At 40.4% G+C, this 13,140-nt stretch overlaps 1 protein-coding gene across 14 annotated transcripts in view; it reads right to left on the bottom strand.

Moving 5' to 3' along the window:
* Window positions 1-12,907, bottom strand: part of RYR2 (ryanodine receptor 2) — a 441,080-nt gene extending 428,173 nt beyond the window's left edge. For 13 of the 14 annotated variants that reach the window (XM_074863209.1, XM_074863211.1, XM_074863214.1 and 10 more), the window contains exons 1-2: window positions 12,679-12,907; window positions 6-62 (exon numbers count right to left, since the gene is read on the bottom strand). In XM_074863209.1, coding sequence (XP_074719310.1) covers window positions 6-62; window positions 12,679-12,726 — 105 coding nt within the window. In that variant the 5' untranslated portion in view covers window positions 12,727-12,907. The remainder of the gene's footprint in view (window positions 1-5; window positions 63-12,678) is intronic. The other variant, XM_074863218.1, reaches the window with a different exon arrangement.
* Between the last annotated feature and the right edge of the window lie 233 nt (window positions 12,908-13,140).

The following is a 13,140-nucleotide window of genomic DNA, read 5'->3' as shown; positions in this document are numbered from 1 at the left end:
CTTACTACAACAAAGTGCGCTTCCCAAGCTCTAGATGTGGTTCCAATTGTCAAACTGTAATTCTGTAACAGACATAAATCATCATAAAAAACCTCACTCATCAACAGGAAGTCACATAGGTACATAAAGAAGAAGTAGTTTTGTTAGCATTCACACTCCCACACAGTTCACTACCGAATTAAACTCATTCCTTCATTGAATGTGTGTTCTGCCCCATGTTAGTTTATTCCGTTAGTAAATCAAAAAGTGCAGCAAAGCCTTCCTATGGAAACAGAAATGCAAATGCCATGCATGGAAACAAATCTCCCCTATCAAGTCCTAAAGGTTGAGCATTTCTCACACACTGTATTAATTGGGCTACTTCACAGGATTACAGCTTCAGAAAACTGATACAGTAACTCTCACCTAGAGGTTTTCTCAGCGTCAGCAGTACCCACCCACCTCTGAGAGTAAACAATTCCTGAAGCCAGGCACAGGACTTCTGCAGAGAGGTGATTTACCAAGTCTGAGGGGCAACCCCCAAAACAAATTGGTTTGGAAGGGAAGAATATTGTCACTGATGGTCTTTTATCTTTGCAGCTGCCGAGTAAAAAATAAACTGTAGAACGGAAAGCAGAATAAAAAGTGGGGATAAAACAGAAAGTGTCTAATTCTGCTTCACTAACAGATTTATAGTGTAAGGAAAGAAGAGAAACTTCAGCTGCAATTGCAGCTGACATACAAATTGTAAGCTAAAATTCAGCTAGAAATCTCAAAATAAAAAATACATTACTTCTGACATTATCAGAATAAAGTGATGCCTGTAACATTATCAATAAAATGTCAACATTGCAGTTTGATATACCTTTAAGCCACATTCATTTAGTTCTCAGCAGATTAAAACAGGTATGAAAATTCCTAAATCAGAAGAAAAAACCCAAACACCTGCATTCTCAGTTGTCTGTAGTCAAGAAATGGTGTAAATATTTCAGTATTTAAAAATGCAGGTATACAGTTTTTATTGAATCGAGCCAAACCTAGAAAACGATACCTTTAGAAACATGAAAATCTAATTCTCACCACTTAATTACTCATTTTTTTTCCTCCCACTCCATGGAAAATGAAAGTGTTTCTTTTTGTGTCTAAACTCAGAGTTATATTACACTTTCCACACAAAAAGCATTTATTCTATTTTGGAGAAAAGCCAGGCAACAAGCTGTGCCTCTCAAGAGGATGACAAAGCTCACCTATGAGATTTGACATTCTTCCCTCCTATGTTCTATCCCTCTCCCTTTCTAGAGAAATTCTGTTCATTTGAAATTAAGGATTTTGGAGTCCTTCAGCTCAATGAGCTGAAGGTTTCCAGAGGTCAAGCATGCAAAGGAAAAGGAGAAAAAAAATGCAGATTAATCATATATCAATACAAACAACGTAGAGAAATACATATTGCTGAAGTTCTCATGATAACCTCTCTCCTACTTAGTAAACTTGATGTGGCATTTTCAGTACACTTACTTTCTTGTTCTGAGAGAGGATAAAAGAAAAAACCCTTGACCTTGACCTTTGTCAAATCAAGAGAAATTAAAAAGAAAAAAGAAATTCCAAATTTAAGAGCCCCCTTCAGGAAAATATCCTTCTACAAATTTGAATGAATGCTCAAATTCATAACTGAAGACAACAGCAAGTTCTGTCACAGGCTTAGGTTGAAGTCGTGTCAATCTTTAAATCATGAAGAGCAATCAAACCCAATACCAGAAGACAGGGAACTCAGTGTCTGTGACAAGAAAAAAGAAGAATGAGAGGGACTAAACAAAAAGTTTTGGACTCAGGGGTTGAAAGTCCGAAGAAAAACAACTTCAAATGAACCAGCAGATAGCATACAGAACAAATGCAGTAGTCTCCTTGCACGTGATACTGCTAACAGATTTTGGAAATGGACTTGGAGGCATGACAAGTAATACTCTGAAACTACCCAAAATGCAACAGCATTTCTTCTACATGATTTCAGGAACCTTCTCATATCAAAACACGATTTACAGGATGTTTCTACAAGAACCCTGGTCATCTCAAAATGGAGATCACACCTTCACTGATTACTTGGTTTGCAATCCTTCCTTTTTGCAAGCTTTAAGATTCTTCTTCCATCAAAATACCAGGATCAAAAGTAGCAACTTTTAAAATATTCACTACATTAGACATACTAAAAGTGATTAAAGAGTAAATAATGGCTGACATACCTGACCAAGCAGTCAGACGATCATGCAAAGACCTACTCAAAAACATCTCAGTATGTGGATCATTAATTCACAAGCCTACCCTACAGAAATTCAGTCAACAGTGATGGAACACCTACAGCATTTGAGAAGTTTTCTGGATTTACCTATGTAGCTATCACACTCCTGCAATTACTGAATGCTAGACTAGCACTTTTGTTCTCACAAGCTTTTCTAAAGGACTTGCTACATAATTCTAACACAAGAAATTAGGCAGACTTCTTTTGTACACACCAATAAATACAACTCTTATTCATGTTACCCTTACTATTACAGCATCATGTTTAGATCTGTGATGGTACTGCTTGATGGATTCTTTGCCTCAACAATCCCAGTTCAGCAATGTTACCTAACATTTTGGGCCCTGAAAATTCACACAGTGTTATTTGCACAGACACAGACTTTAATCTCCATAAATTCCTTTATTAAGAGAGTTAGATCTCTTCAGCCACAGTTGCTATGATAGGTCTCATGAACAAATCATTTCACATCTGCATGAATGCAACACTGCGGTTCCTTCGGCTGCATCTGCTAGTACATGTCAAATCATGAGACAAGTCTTTGCTTTCTGTAAGTGTCAACTGGGGGGTGTGTGTGTGCGTATGTGTGTGTGTGTGTGAGATTTATTTAATACAAGTTTTTAAAAGAAGATTAATCCAACTCTTTAGCAGTGAAGGGCTATTAAATTACCTGTAACACCAGAAGAAAGGTTATCTCCAACCCCATTTTGTTCTTACCAAGTATTTCCCTGCACCACATATTGTGAATTTTTTTACTTTTCTGCTGCACGGAAAAGGGGATACGCATTCCATCTCCCTGGTACTTGCAACAAGACTGCATAAACGCACATAACTCTCTGTGTGTTAGCATTGCAAAATCTACTTCGTAAATGTGCAGAAAATAGTCAAAAATATGAAGTCACATGACTGATGCTTATTTTCAGTCTAACCCACAGTGTTAGAACCAGACAGCATTCTCATGACTGTTGTAGGGCTAAAGGATTCTTTTATCCATCTGTACAGGTACTTAGGTGGCTGCTGTCACCACTGGAACCAAATGCTTTATCAAAGACTGCTTCAGGATGAAGGTCTTGTGTTCATACAGAGAGGTTTAATCATCTAGCTTGAGCTTAGCATGCCTCTGCTGGTTCTAATGAAATTATTCCACTTTGCAATGAGAAAATATACACACCATAGGTGATTTTTCAACTGTTTATCAGCATGGCTGTACATCAGCATCATGTACAATGAGGACCAGTTAGCAGTCAGTGAATCCATCTACCCAATAGTTTACCGAGTCTTAAGCAGATCTATCCAATTACTTAGACTTACTTTGAACACTCTTCAAATGCCATCCATTCCTCCACCTAAATTCCTATATAAGGAATTCTACTTGGCCATCACAGGAATGGAAGACGCTCATACACCAAGGGAAATTATCTGGCATATTCAGCGAAGGAAGATACCTTCCTCTTTTCCCTTTTTCCTTTTATGAAACAAAAGAATGCATCCCACACCAAGCCCACGCAGTCGTTTTTTCCAGCTTTGCCTGGTTTGGAAGGAAGACATATAGCTCTAAGAGACAGCCATTTCTGGCTTGATTCCATTAATACAGCATCACTTTCTGGCAATCCCCAGGAAAACTCACAGACAGCCAATGCAAATTTTGTGTTGCTTCCTTCCATCATACCTTTGAAAGAAGGATTTAAGCAGGGACATTCTTCAAATTCAGGGCACAGTTTTCACAGCAGGATTCCAGAGAAGTTTTCACAGAGGTACAGAGGCAGGTCGTGACAGCGTTCAGCATCTGGTTCTGCCAGCTAATATCCATCGGATATTGCTTCCCACAGTCAAGTAAAAAACAATCAAGTAATAGAAGTATGTTGTTATACAGCATTAATTACTCTGAAATCCTCCAGGAAGCTGCCTCACAAAATGTAAAGATCTTGTTACTCCTTCTTTGTGGTCCTACAGTGTTCAGAATATGAACAAAACCAAATCAAACGAAAACCTGTCCTGCTCTAAAATGTTCTGCATTTTAAAATTAACTGATCCATGCATCTTACGGAATGATACCTTGTCAAATTTTGCCAAAGTCCCTCTGGGAAGTCTACTGCATTACTAGCTAACCTATTATATTTCCAATTTTCTTCAAGCACATGGCAATTATAAGGAAGTCACTCCTGACTATGATAAACATTAAAGTATGCCACAACACTGAAAGAGTGAACCCATCTTTTTCTTTCAAATTTAATGTAGCTGCTAGTTTGAACGCTCCTATAAACACACTAATATTACTATAAAACTGACCATTATAGCATTACATTTAAACAGAAATTGCAACTGTCAAATAAGTTAATACAGCTCACATTATAACACCCTACCTGTCATATCTTTCACTTTCCAAACAGTAGGCACACAGATACTAGTTTGTTTCTATTAAGCAATTCTGGGAAGCTAAGCAAAGCTTCTACTAAATTACATCTGTTCAAATCCATAACTGAGTAACATATAATCAAGCTCTAGAAACGTATTTGAAGAGTTTAAACCCTTCACCTGACAAGTTACACCACCATTACTATGTAAAAAATGACAAAGAAAAGCAAGAGTTCTTTCATAAGTGAATACATAATTAGTTAATGAATCTCACACTCATTAACAAGGGAGTGCAGCATAAAACTATACTGCAGTAAAAGCACATGGGAGTTCCTGCTAGTCTTTGTTAGGAAACTGGGGTGACCTTTTATGTGATGTTGCAGGCAGTGGCTGCCCTTAAGTTGCTCAATTTGTTACAACAAGAACAAAGAAATACCACTGCTGTGCCCCTGATGGGCACAGAATATTGCAGTAAGCTCTGCATTGCTGTGGTTGCCTTTTAAAGGCTTCAACTGTTATCCAGACTAGCTCCTTTATGCCTTTTCTCATTTACCGAGATGCATCAGGCAACAGGCAGCCTCTTCAAGAGGCCTTCCATACACAGAGTGGTATAGACAACACAGCCAGGCATGGCTTAAGTGCCATACACTTGCAAAACACAGCATAGGTCTTTAGAAGAATACAGACCAGAGACAGAAAATTATGCCAGGCTATCCTTACTTTGCTATTGGGAGAAATTCCAGGGTGTAACTGTGTAATTAAAGTGCTCTGTTCTCACTTCCACTTGACCACAGTTAAGGTTTAAAATGGGTGTTTTCAAGCTGTCTGAAGGACAAAGTAACAGGATTCACATTTCAGCTTTCATTAAAAGGAAATGCATTACTCTTAAGTTTTTATCATTTTATTTGCCATATTTTATGGAAATGTCTATTAAAGCTTTTTAATCTAAATAAGAAAAATCACCGACAGGACAGTAGGACTAAAAGTCTGCCTTGGCTTTCACTTTTGCAGTCATTTTACTAGTTTGGCTTTTGGTGGTTTTGTTGGTTTGGGGTTTTTTTACTTCTTGTTCTTCAGGAAAATCATACCCTCTTCCTCGTGCTTCAGAATAACATTAATATTACTTCAAGAATTCATGTTATGAATACAAGTACATACCAACAACGGAAAATTTAGACCAAAAGAAATAGCTATCTGTATAACACATACGCATGAATTTGAACAAAATACAAGAAAATGAGGGTTCTCAGATTATGTACTTCATTAGCTACTGCCTCTATTCCCCTAGGCTCAATGCTCTAGCAGAGAATTCAAACCAAGTAGCTCAATCAAGGCAGCACTCAGCTTCTGGTAGCTTCATACGGCAATAAGAATTTGCCACTTAAGAGATACAGAACTTTCCTCACAAAAGAGGAGACCACTGTTCAGAGATGAAGGCTGGAATGGTATTAACAGGTAAACATTACCCATTCACCCTTAGAAATTACTGCTCTTGAGGATGTATTCTTTTGAGGAACTGTCTACTTGCAATCAGTAGCAAAATTCCTGTTGATGATGGACAAAAGAGTAAGCCCCTCACCGATATAAAATACAAACAGAAAATTGCTGTAATTTTATTTGTATGTTAGTATCATGAAAGGGACAGTCATCTCCAGAAATTCATGGAGCTTAATTTTTCCAGAAGTGATGCACCAAGGGATTCATCACATAAGCCATAAAGAAAAATCTCCTAACAGGATCATACCTAGGAACAATTCCAGTCAGAAGACTGAACCTTCCCATAGAATTTTGTTTCAGGAACAAACCCGCATTTACACTGGAACAACTATTATGGGCACATTTCTAGCCATTCTGCCTGCAAAGTCTGGATATGAAATCCTGGTTATGGTTAAATCAATAGTTCTGCCCTTATAGGGATCAGAGTTTCACTCTTGAGGCCTTGAACGGCGCTTCACAGTGGTGACCGACAGACCCATCAAAATTGACATATGCAAAGAACAAATATTTCTTAAAACTGGTGCTATAAAAAGGTTCATTTGACTAATGGATTTATTTTAGCTATTTTTCTCAACACTTAATATATAACAGTAAACGTCTGGTATATATGTATGACAATTAAGCAGAACTCCATTCTGTGAGACTTCTGTATAGCATTTGCAAGTATTTGCTAATGAGTAAAGAGATATTACTTCTTTTGTGCACAAGTTAAGAAAAAAATTTAGATAGCCACAATATAGACAATACATTGCTGACTTCTTCCATCAATCACAATTAAAATCTCAACAACCACAGCAAGAAAAAGTTAAAATTCTCTCATTCACCCTGGTAAAAATATATTCATTTTACAGTTCAACAAAGGTTATTTATGTACTAGTACCATGACACCAAACAAAACAAATCTATGTCACAAGTTTTATTAGGAAGTATAGGAATACATATGCAGTTTCTGACTTTTCTGTTGTCATCCACACAAAGCCACGTCTACTTTTTCCAGTCAATTCAGGAAATGTAAGCAAGAATCTAGCTATAATCCAGAAAAGAAAACCAAAACTAACTCAGAGTTTTAATATGAAGCACCTGTAAGTATAAAAATCACATACTTCCTGGATGCAGCCCACTGTCAGTATTTCCCCACACAGTTTCCAATCTTTTACCTTGATTCAAAGAAACACTTCGACACATCCCTATCCCTGTGCAAGGAAGACCGGTGTACTTTCCTAAACTAGAATCATCCTGTGCACTTTTCACACAGCTATAGAAGAGGAAAACCACCTTTACAATATGTTTGTAACAATGTAGCATTCAAATAGAGAAGTGAAAGGCAGACATAGCTCTTGAGACTCTTATAAATCTTGGATCAGAAATTAACTGGAATTCTCTCTTTACAGTCTGTCCACAGTTCAAGTTCCTGCAATAGATTTTCCTCAGGCTTTCACAATACTAAAGAGCACCGTGCATCAAAACATCTTCAGACACTGAAAGGAAGAGCAGATCTCTGTCTCTCAGAACATCAGTCAACCAACTCACTGGGCTAGCTAGAAACTTCCCTAGTAGACCAACTATTTGCTACAGAGCTTCCTCAGCCTCTTTCTCCCACATCCAATAAAGACAACTTCCAGATGCAGAACACTGGACAAGAAAGTACACAGACCAGACAACCGATTTTATCCAGTAACATAATTTTAACGGTGGCATAAAATGTTTGTCAAACAATTTTGGAATAAAAAAATGTATATAGAAAATATTCACATGTAATTCCCAAATAAGAAATGGACTGCGTGTTCTAGCTAAAACCTGTTCACTACAAACAGCCTGTCCAGCTCAATTCCAAAATAGAATTTGAGATCATATTCAGTATCTGTACTGCAGTGCAGTGCCTTAGAGAGGAAGGTACAAATGCTGCAATCTCAGCCACGCCATTCCTCACATGAGCTGTTAAACAGTGGTCTCTTGTGCCAGTCCCTGGTGAATCTTCAGAAGTCACATACTGACAGGTACAAGAAATACTTTTTAAAATAAACAAAGGCTAGCCAAAGTGTTTTTCAGTGTTCTTTCCTTCTAAAATTGCTCCCAGTATCCAAGATTGCTTTTGAGCATTTTCTTCAGTGCATTCTGGCAGCAGTGTTTGTATGTTTGATGATTGCAGTTACCAGAATCTAACATATTTTGATAAACCCCTTTAAAGATAAGCAGCGTACAAAAAGCATTGAGAGATTTAAGAAAGAAAAAAATACTTTTTTTCTATTCTATTTCCCTGAGAGATTCACATAACAATTCTTCTTATGTTTAGTTACTTATTTTACAATAATCTTCAGGTCTTGTTTTTCCAGGTTCCTTTTGTGTCCTCTAATTCCACAGAATCTTCATTCAGGATGGCATCTAAGCATATGATTGTTACTTCAGATTTAAAGTGACATTCATTGCTTAAATGCTGACATAATGAGGAATATCTGGAACAGAAGCGACTCTGGAATCACAGAATTCCTGTCCTTGAAATGTGACCAGATTACGTTCCTCATTTCAGAACGAAGAAAAATTTTCTGCCATAAACTCCATTCTTTTATTATCTGAAGTACTAAATCCCAGCACTGAGTGAATAAAAGTTTTTGCATGTCAAACATGAATCCTAAATAATGTTTAACTTCATGTAAAAGTACTTTTCCAGTGATGGAAAGTACCCTTACACTTTTCTCTGACAGTCACACTCAGAACAATTAAGTCCACGTAGAAAATAAGCAGCACAGAGTACGTTCACACAAGCAAAAGATCCTATTTTACTGTAAGTTGCTGATTAAACAAATGAAAAAAAGCATTAGAAGAAAGCACACAGTGGAACATCAGCAGTCCAATCTTTAAAAAAAAGGAAGAGATGAAAAGGAGACAACAACTCTAATGGACCTGGGGAAAATGTGCTGCTCACACTGATTATGCTTCCGATTTCTGACAGACATGGTACTCTTCACTGTCTCAGAGGACAGTGAGAAAGACCATAACCCTGTCGGCCTTACTTTAGTGTGTCCTGGTGTTATCTCCTACAATAAACATCTAAAACACCTGCCTCTAATTATAGAAACTTCACAACTCCAGAAAACCATACATACCGGCACCAGGAACATCACAAGATCAAATAGCTAAACTACACATTTCTCATCACTCTTAGGTACATATCACTCCCAAAATTCAGGACACCTTTAACCAATATAAGGGATATTCATAGGCAGTATTTTGTTGAAATACTGCAATTGTTTTAACCCTATCATCAGCTCACCACCCCATTCCACACAAAGGCCCTCCCTTATGGGGATTCTGCACCACAAAAAATAGTCCTTGCATGTGTGCATTATGGAAGGAGCCTATGCATTTAGGCAAAAACATTTTCTGTTCTCTCCTGGAACTCTGAACTATTTTCACTCTGGTCAAATTACACAGTCTAAAAAAAAAAAAACAAAAACAAAGAAAAATAAAACACAAAAAACCAGGTCATTTCTGTATTGACTATAAATGTTTTAGATTCTTGACTGTAAAGACCAAACATTGAAAGTTTATTTCGTACACATCTTTCTCCTTTCTAATACTAAAAAAAAAAAAAAATCCTCTACAGAGAAGAAGTCTTTCCCAAACACAGAACTCCTGCTCCTCTTCACTCCTCTTGCACAGCACATGTGCATTCAGTGGGAGAAGTCAGGAGAATGTACCTCCAAGCCTAAAAAAGGCTACACATAATACAAGGTCATCTCCCCCTGGAGTATTCAGCAAAGCAATGAGCGAGAGCCCTGTCTGTGGAGAAGCATGTAATTCACAAGACTATAGAAGATTTCCTTGGGGAGAACTGAACTGTACAGTGCTGAATTCCAGTCTGTCCAAAAGTTCTCTCAAACACTGTAAGGACTGATGCTTCCAGAAATCCAGGGCATTAACAGGTTACGTTCCCTTCTCAAAGTGACATATCAAACTCAAATTGTTCCCAAAGCAAACAGAAACCCACGCTAGCAGCAAATTTCTAAGACAAAATGCATGACACCACCTTATCAAAAAATAAGAAAAAAAATAAAAGCAGCAAATGAAGAAGAGGACTCATTAGACAAATACAAATGTGTGAAGAGGAAGGACACAGAAATTACCAGTCAACATGGAGATGGCAAATACAAATTCAGTTTAGTAGCTTAATGTAAATAAAGGAATCTTTAAATTGAATAAAGTTTCATATTTCTCTTTAAACATTAAAAGTAATATATTGTGTTTACATTCCAGGGTAAACTCTAAAGATGCTACAGTAATTCTGAAACATCAGAAAGAGAACTCACAATTTTAAAAAGTTGATGAGGTCCTATCAAAAGAAGAAGATATGAAAAGCACTGTTTACATATAGTAGGCCTACAGATATCATCATTAAGGTATTCAAAGCACAGAAAGCTTTTTTGCTTGCATAAGGTGTTCTTCGAAAAGTTCTGTTTTACCTACCAAACCATTTATGACTCCATCTGTCCCTAACTACTGTTTTAAAAATAAGTAACTGAAAACAAAAAACAGGCAATATCCAATTTCCAGTGCTTTCTATCAATGCCATTCAGAAAGTTACACACCTAATAGCTTTAGAGAATACTAATCCAAGCTTTCTAAGAATAGGTAGAAGGAAGACTACATCGAGGATGTGTCTTAAAGGAACTGACTTTTCCAAGTAATGTTCATCACTCCGGCAAAGTGGAAGGAAAAGAGGAGTAGAAATCACTACTTAAATACAACTACAGATTAGAGATTCCACACTTCACATGAAAAGGATTCTTCTCAGGCCTTTTTTTATTTCACTACACAGAAAGCGTCCCCCATGCCTCAGTTTACCATATTCAAGGTCATTTTATCGCCAGTACAACATTCTAAAAAATATTTAAAGTATTGTCTAAGGCTGGGTTTGCCAAATCTGTATTAAGCCTGATGCACGTTATCAGGAGTGCTATTTTACATAACGTGCTGCTGCTGTCAGGTGCTGTAGCTTAACATTACTGTGTATGTGCGGAGCAGTATTAGCATGCTCACTGCTTCTCCTTCCCTATTAAGCATTCAGATAACAGCCCCTCCATGAGCTAAGCTTAACATTCAAACCTGCAGTAAGACTTGTCATTGTACCAGTCTTCCAAAAATGTTTACCAGTGAGAAGTACTAATAATAAAATTCCCATAAATTGAGATGACAAATTATCTTTCAAAGAAGTATTTTCTATTCTGTCTTTAGTGTTAGACAACATTACAATAGAAGTCACATAACACTGTTGAGAGGAAAAAAAGTTGACAATCTTCATGCCACTGTTGCATAACAGCTGTTTTCCCTGTAAAACCAGATTTTCTAAGAATTCTCAAACAAACAAACAAAAAGAATAAAAGGATGGATATCTCTTATTTTATGGTTTCTGATTGAAATAAACAGAAGATGACTGAGATCCAGGATTCACAATGCTGCAAACAGCGTATGAACGTTTCACATACACTATGTGGCTTGCTTTCACCTCCTTTTTCAATGTATTTTCTTACAGGACGTTGATCGTGAATATTTTCTAAACGAGACTGTACTAAATAAAAAGGAAGCTAAGCTTTACCCTACAGTCTCAGTGTTTTTAGCTCTACTTATCAAACGTCTCTGCATTTCTTCCTCAAACTGTGACAGGGTTGTGTACACCACCATTCAAATATGTCCATCTGCAAAACTTGCTAGGACTGTGCGTATAAACCGCACTTGGGAGATGGCCCAGAAGGTAAAAAGCATTGCTTGAAGAAAAATAATCCAGATAAGCATAAAATGTAGCAGTCCTGATGTATTCATTAAACTGAGGGAAGAAATGCTCTAGCGCCTTAACATGCTTTGGACTGAAGGAAACAGAAGTAAAGAAAGGATGCTCACACCAAAAAAAAAAATGTATTAGTCTGTGCTCAGCGAGGAGAACGCCTGCAAGTTAGTGGGAACCTTGGTGGTGAGGGGCTGGGCGGGAGAAGTGCTTTTTTTTTTCCCCCCCCCAATTCTATTTTTGTAAAAGGAGTGTGATTGCAGCTTTTAAGCTGGGGAGGGCTGCTCGGTTAGTATCTGCAGTACGCGAGCACATCGGCGGGTGGGAAGGCAGCGCGGAGTCGTACTTGGAGGGGGGCGGGGGGCGCCGCTCGCCCTCCGCCCGTCTGCCCGCACCTCACCGCGCCCGGCGCCCCCCGCCGCCTCCCTCTCTCCCGCTCGCCCCGGCACCGGAGCGGAGCGAGCCGTCAGTTACCGCCCCTCCGCCCGCGGGTACGGGGGGCACTCGCTGCCCGGTGGGGCGGCAAAGGGCTGGGGCTCCGGAGCCCTCCCTAACAGGGCTCCCCGCAGCCCCCTCCCCGGGGCGGCGGGGCAGAGCGCACCCGCTGCCCGCTCCCGGCGCCCACCCCCCGCGGGCACGGCCCCCCCCCGCCCCTGCGCACGGAGCCTCCCGCTGCCCCCCGCCCCACAGCTCCCCTCGGGGCAAGGTCCCGGCGTTCCCCCCCCCCCCGACCCCTGCCAGCATGGAGATGAGGGAGGCAAAGCCCGGCGCTTACAGTTCGCAGGAACTGGATCTCGTCCTCGCCCTCGCCCCCCTCGGCCATGGCTCCCCCTCTCTCTCCTGCTCCCGGGCGCTGCCCCCGGGGCCCGGGCGGGCGGCGGCGGCGGTCGCTCCCCGCGGGGAGGCGGCGGCAGGGGGCTCACGGCTCCGCCGCCCCCGGCCCTGGCTGCCAGCGGGGTGCGGGTACCGGCGCGGCTGCAGCAGGTTGACAGCTCTGCCCAGCCGCCTCGCCGGCAGTGCCTGCCGCGGCGGGCGGGGGACGCGATTAACCGGGGGAGGAGGGGGAGGCGGAGCTCCCCGGCCCCCCCGCTGCCGCAGGTGCTCCGCAGCCCGCTCCCTCCGCACGCCAAACCCGCCGCCCAGCGCCCCTTACCGGCTGCTCCGCGGAGAGGCGGCTGACGGCCCCCGGCCCGCCCGCCCGCCGCCGCCGCCGCCGCCGCCGCCGGGGCTCGCCTCA

Source organism: Strix uralensis, chromosome 3, assembly GCF_047716275.1.
Source record: "Strix uralensis isolate ZFMK-TIS-50842 chromosome 3, bStrUra1, whole genome shotgun sequence".
NCBI lineage: Eukaryota > Metazoa > Chordata > Aves > Strigiformes > Strigidae > Strix > Strix uralensis.
The sequence above is the reverse complement of the archived record's forward strand: the minus strand, read 5'-3'. Positions and strand labels throughout refer to the sequence as shown.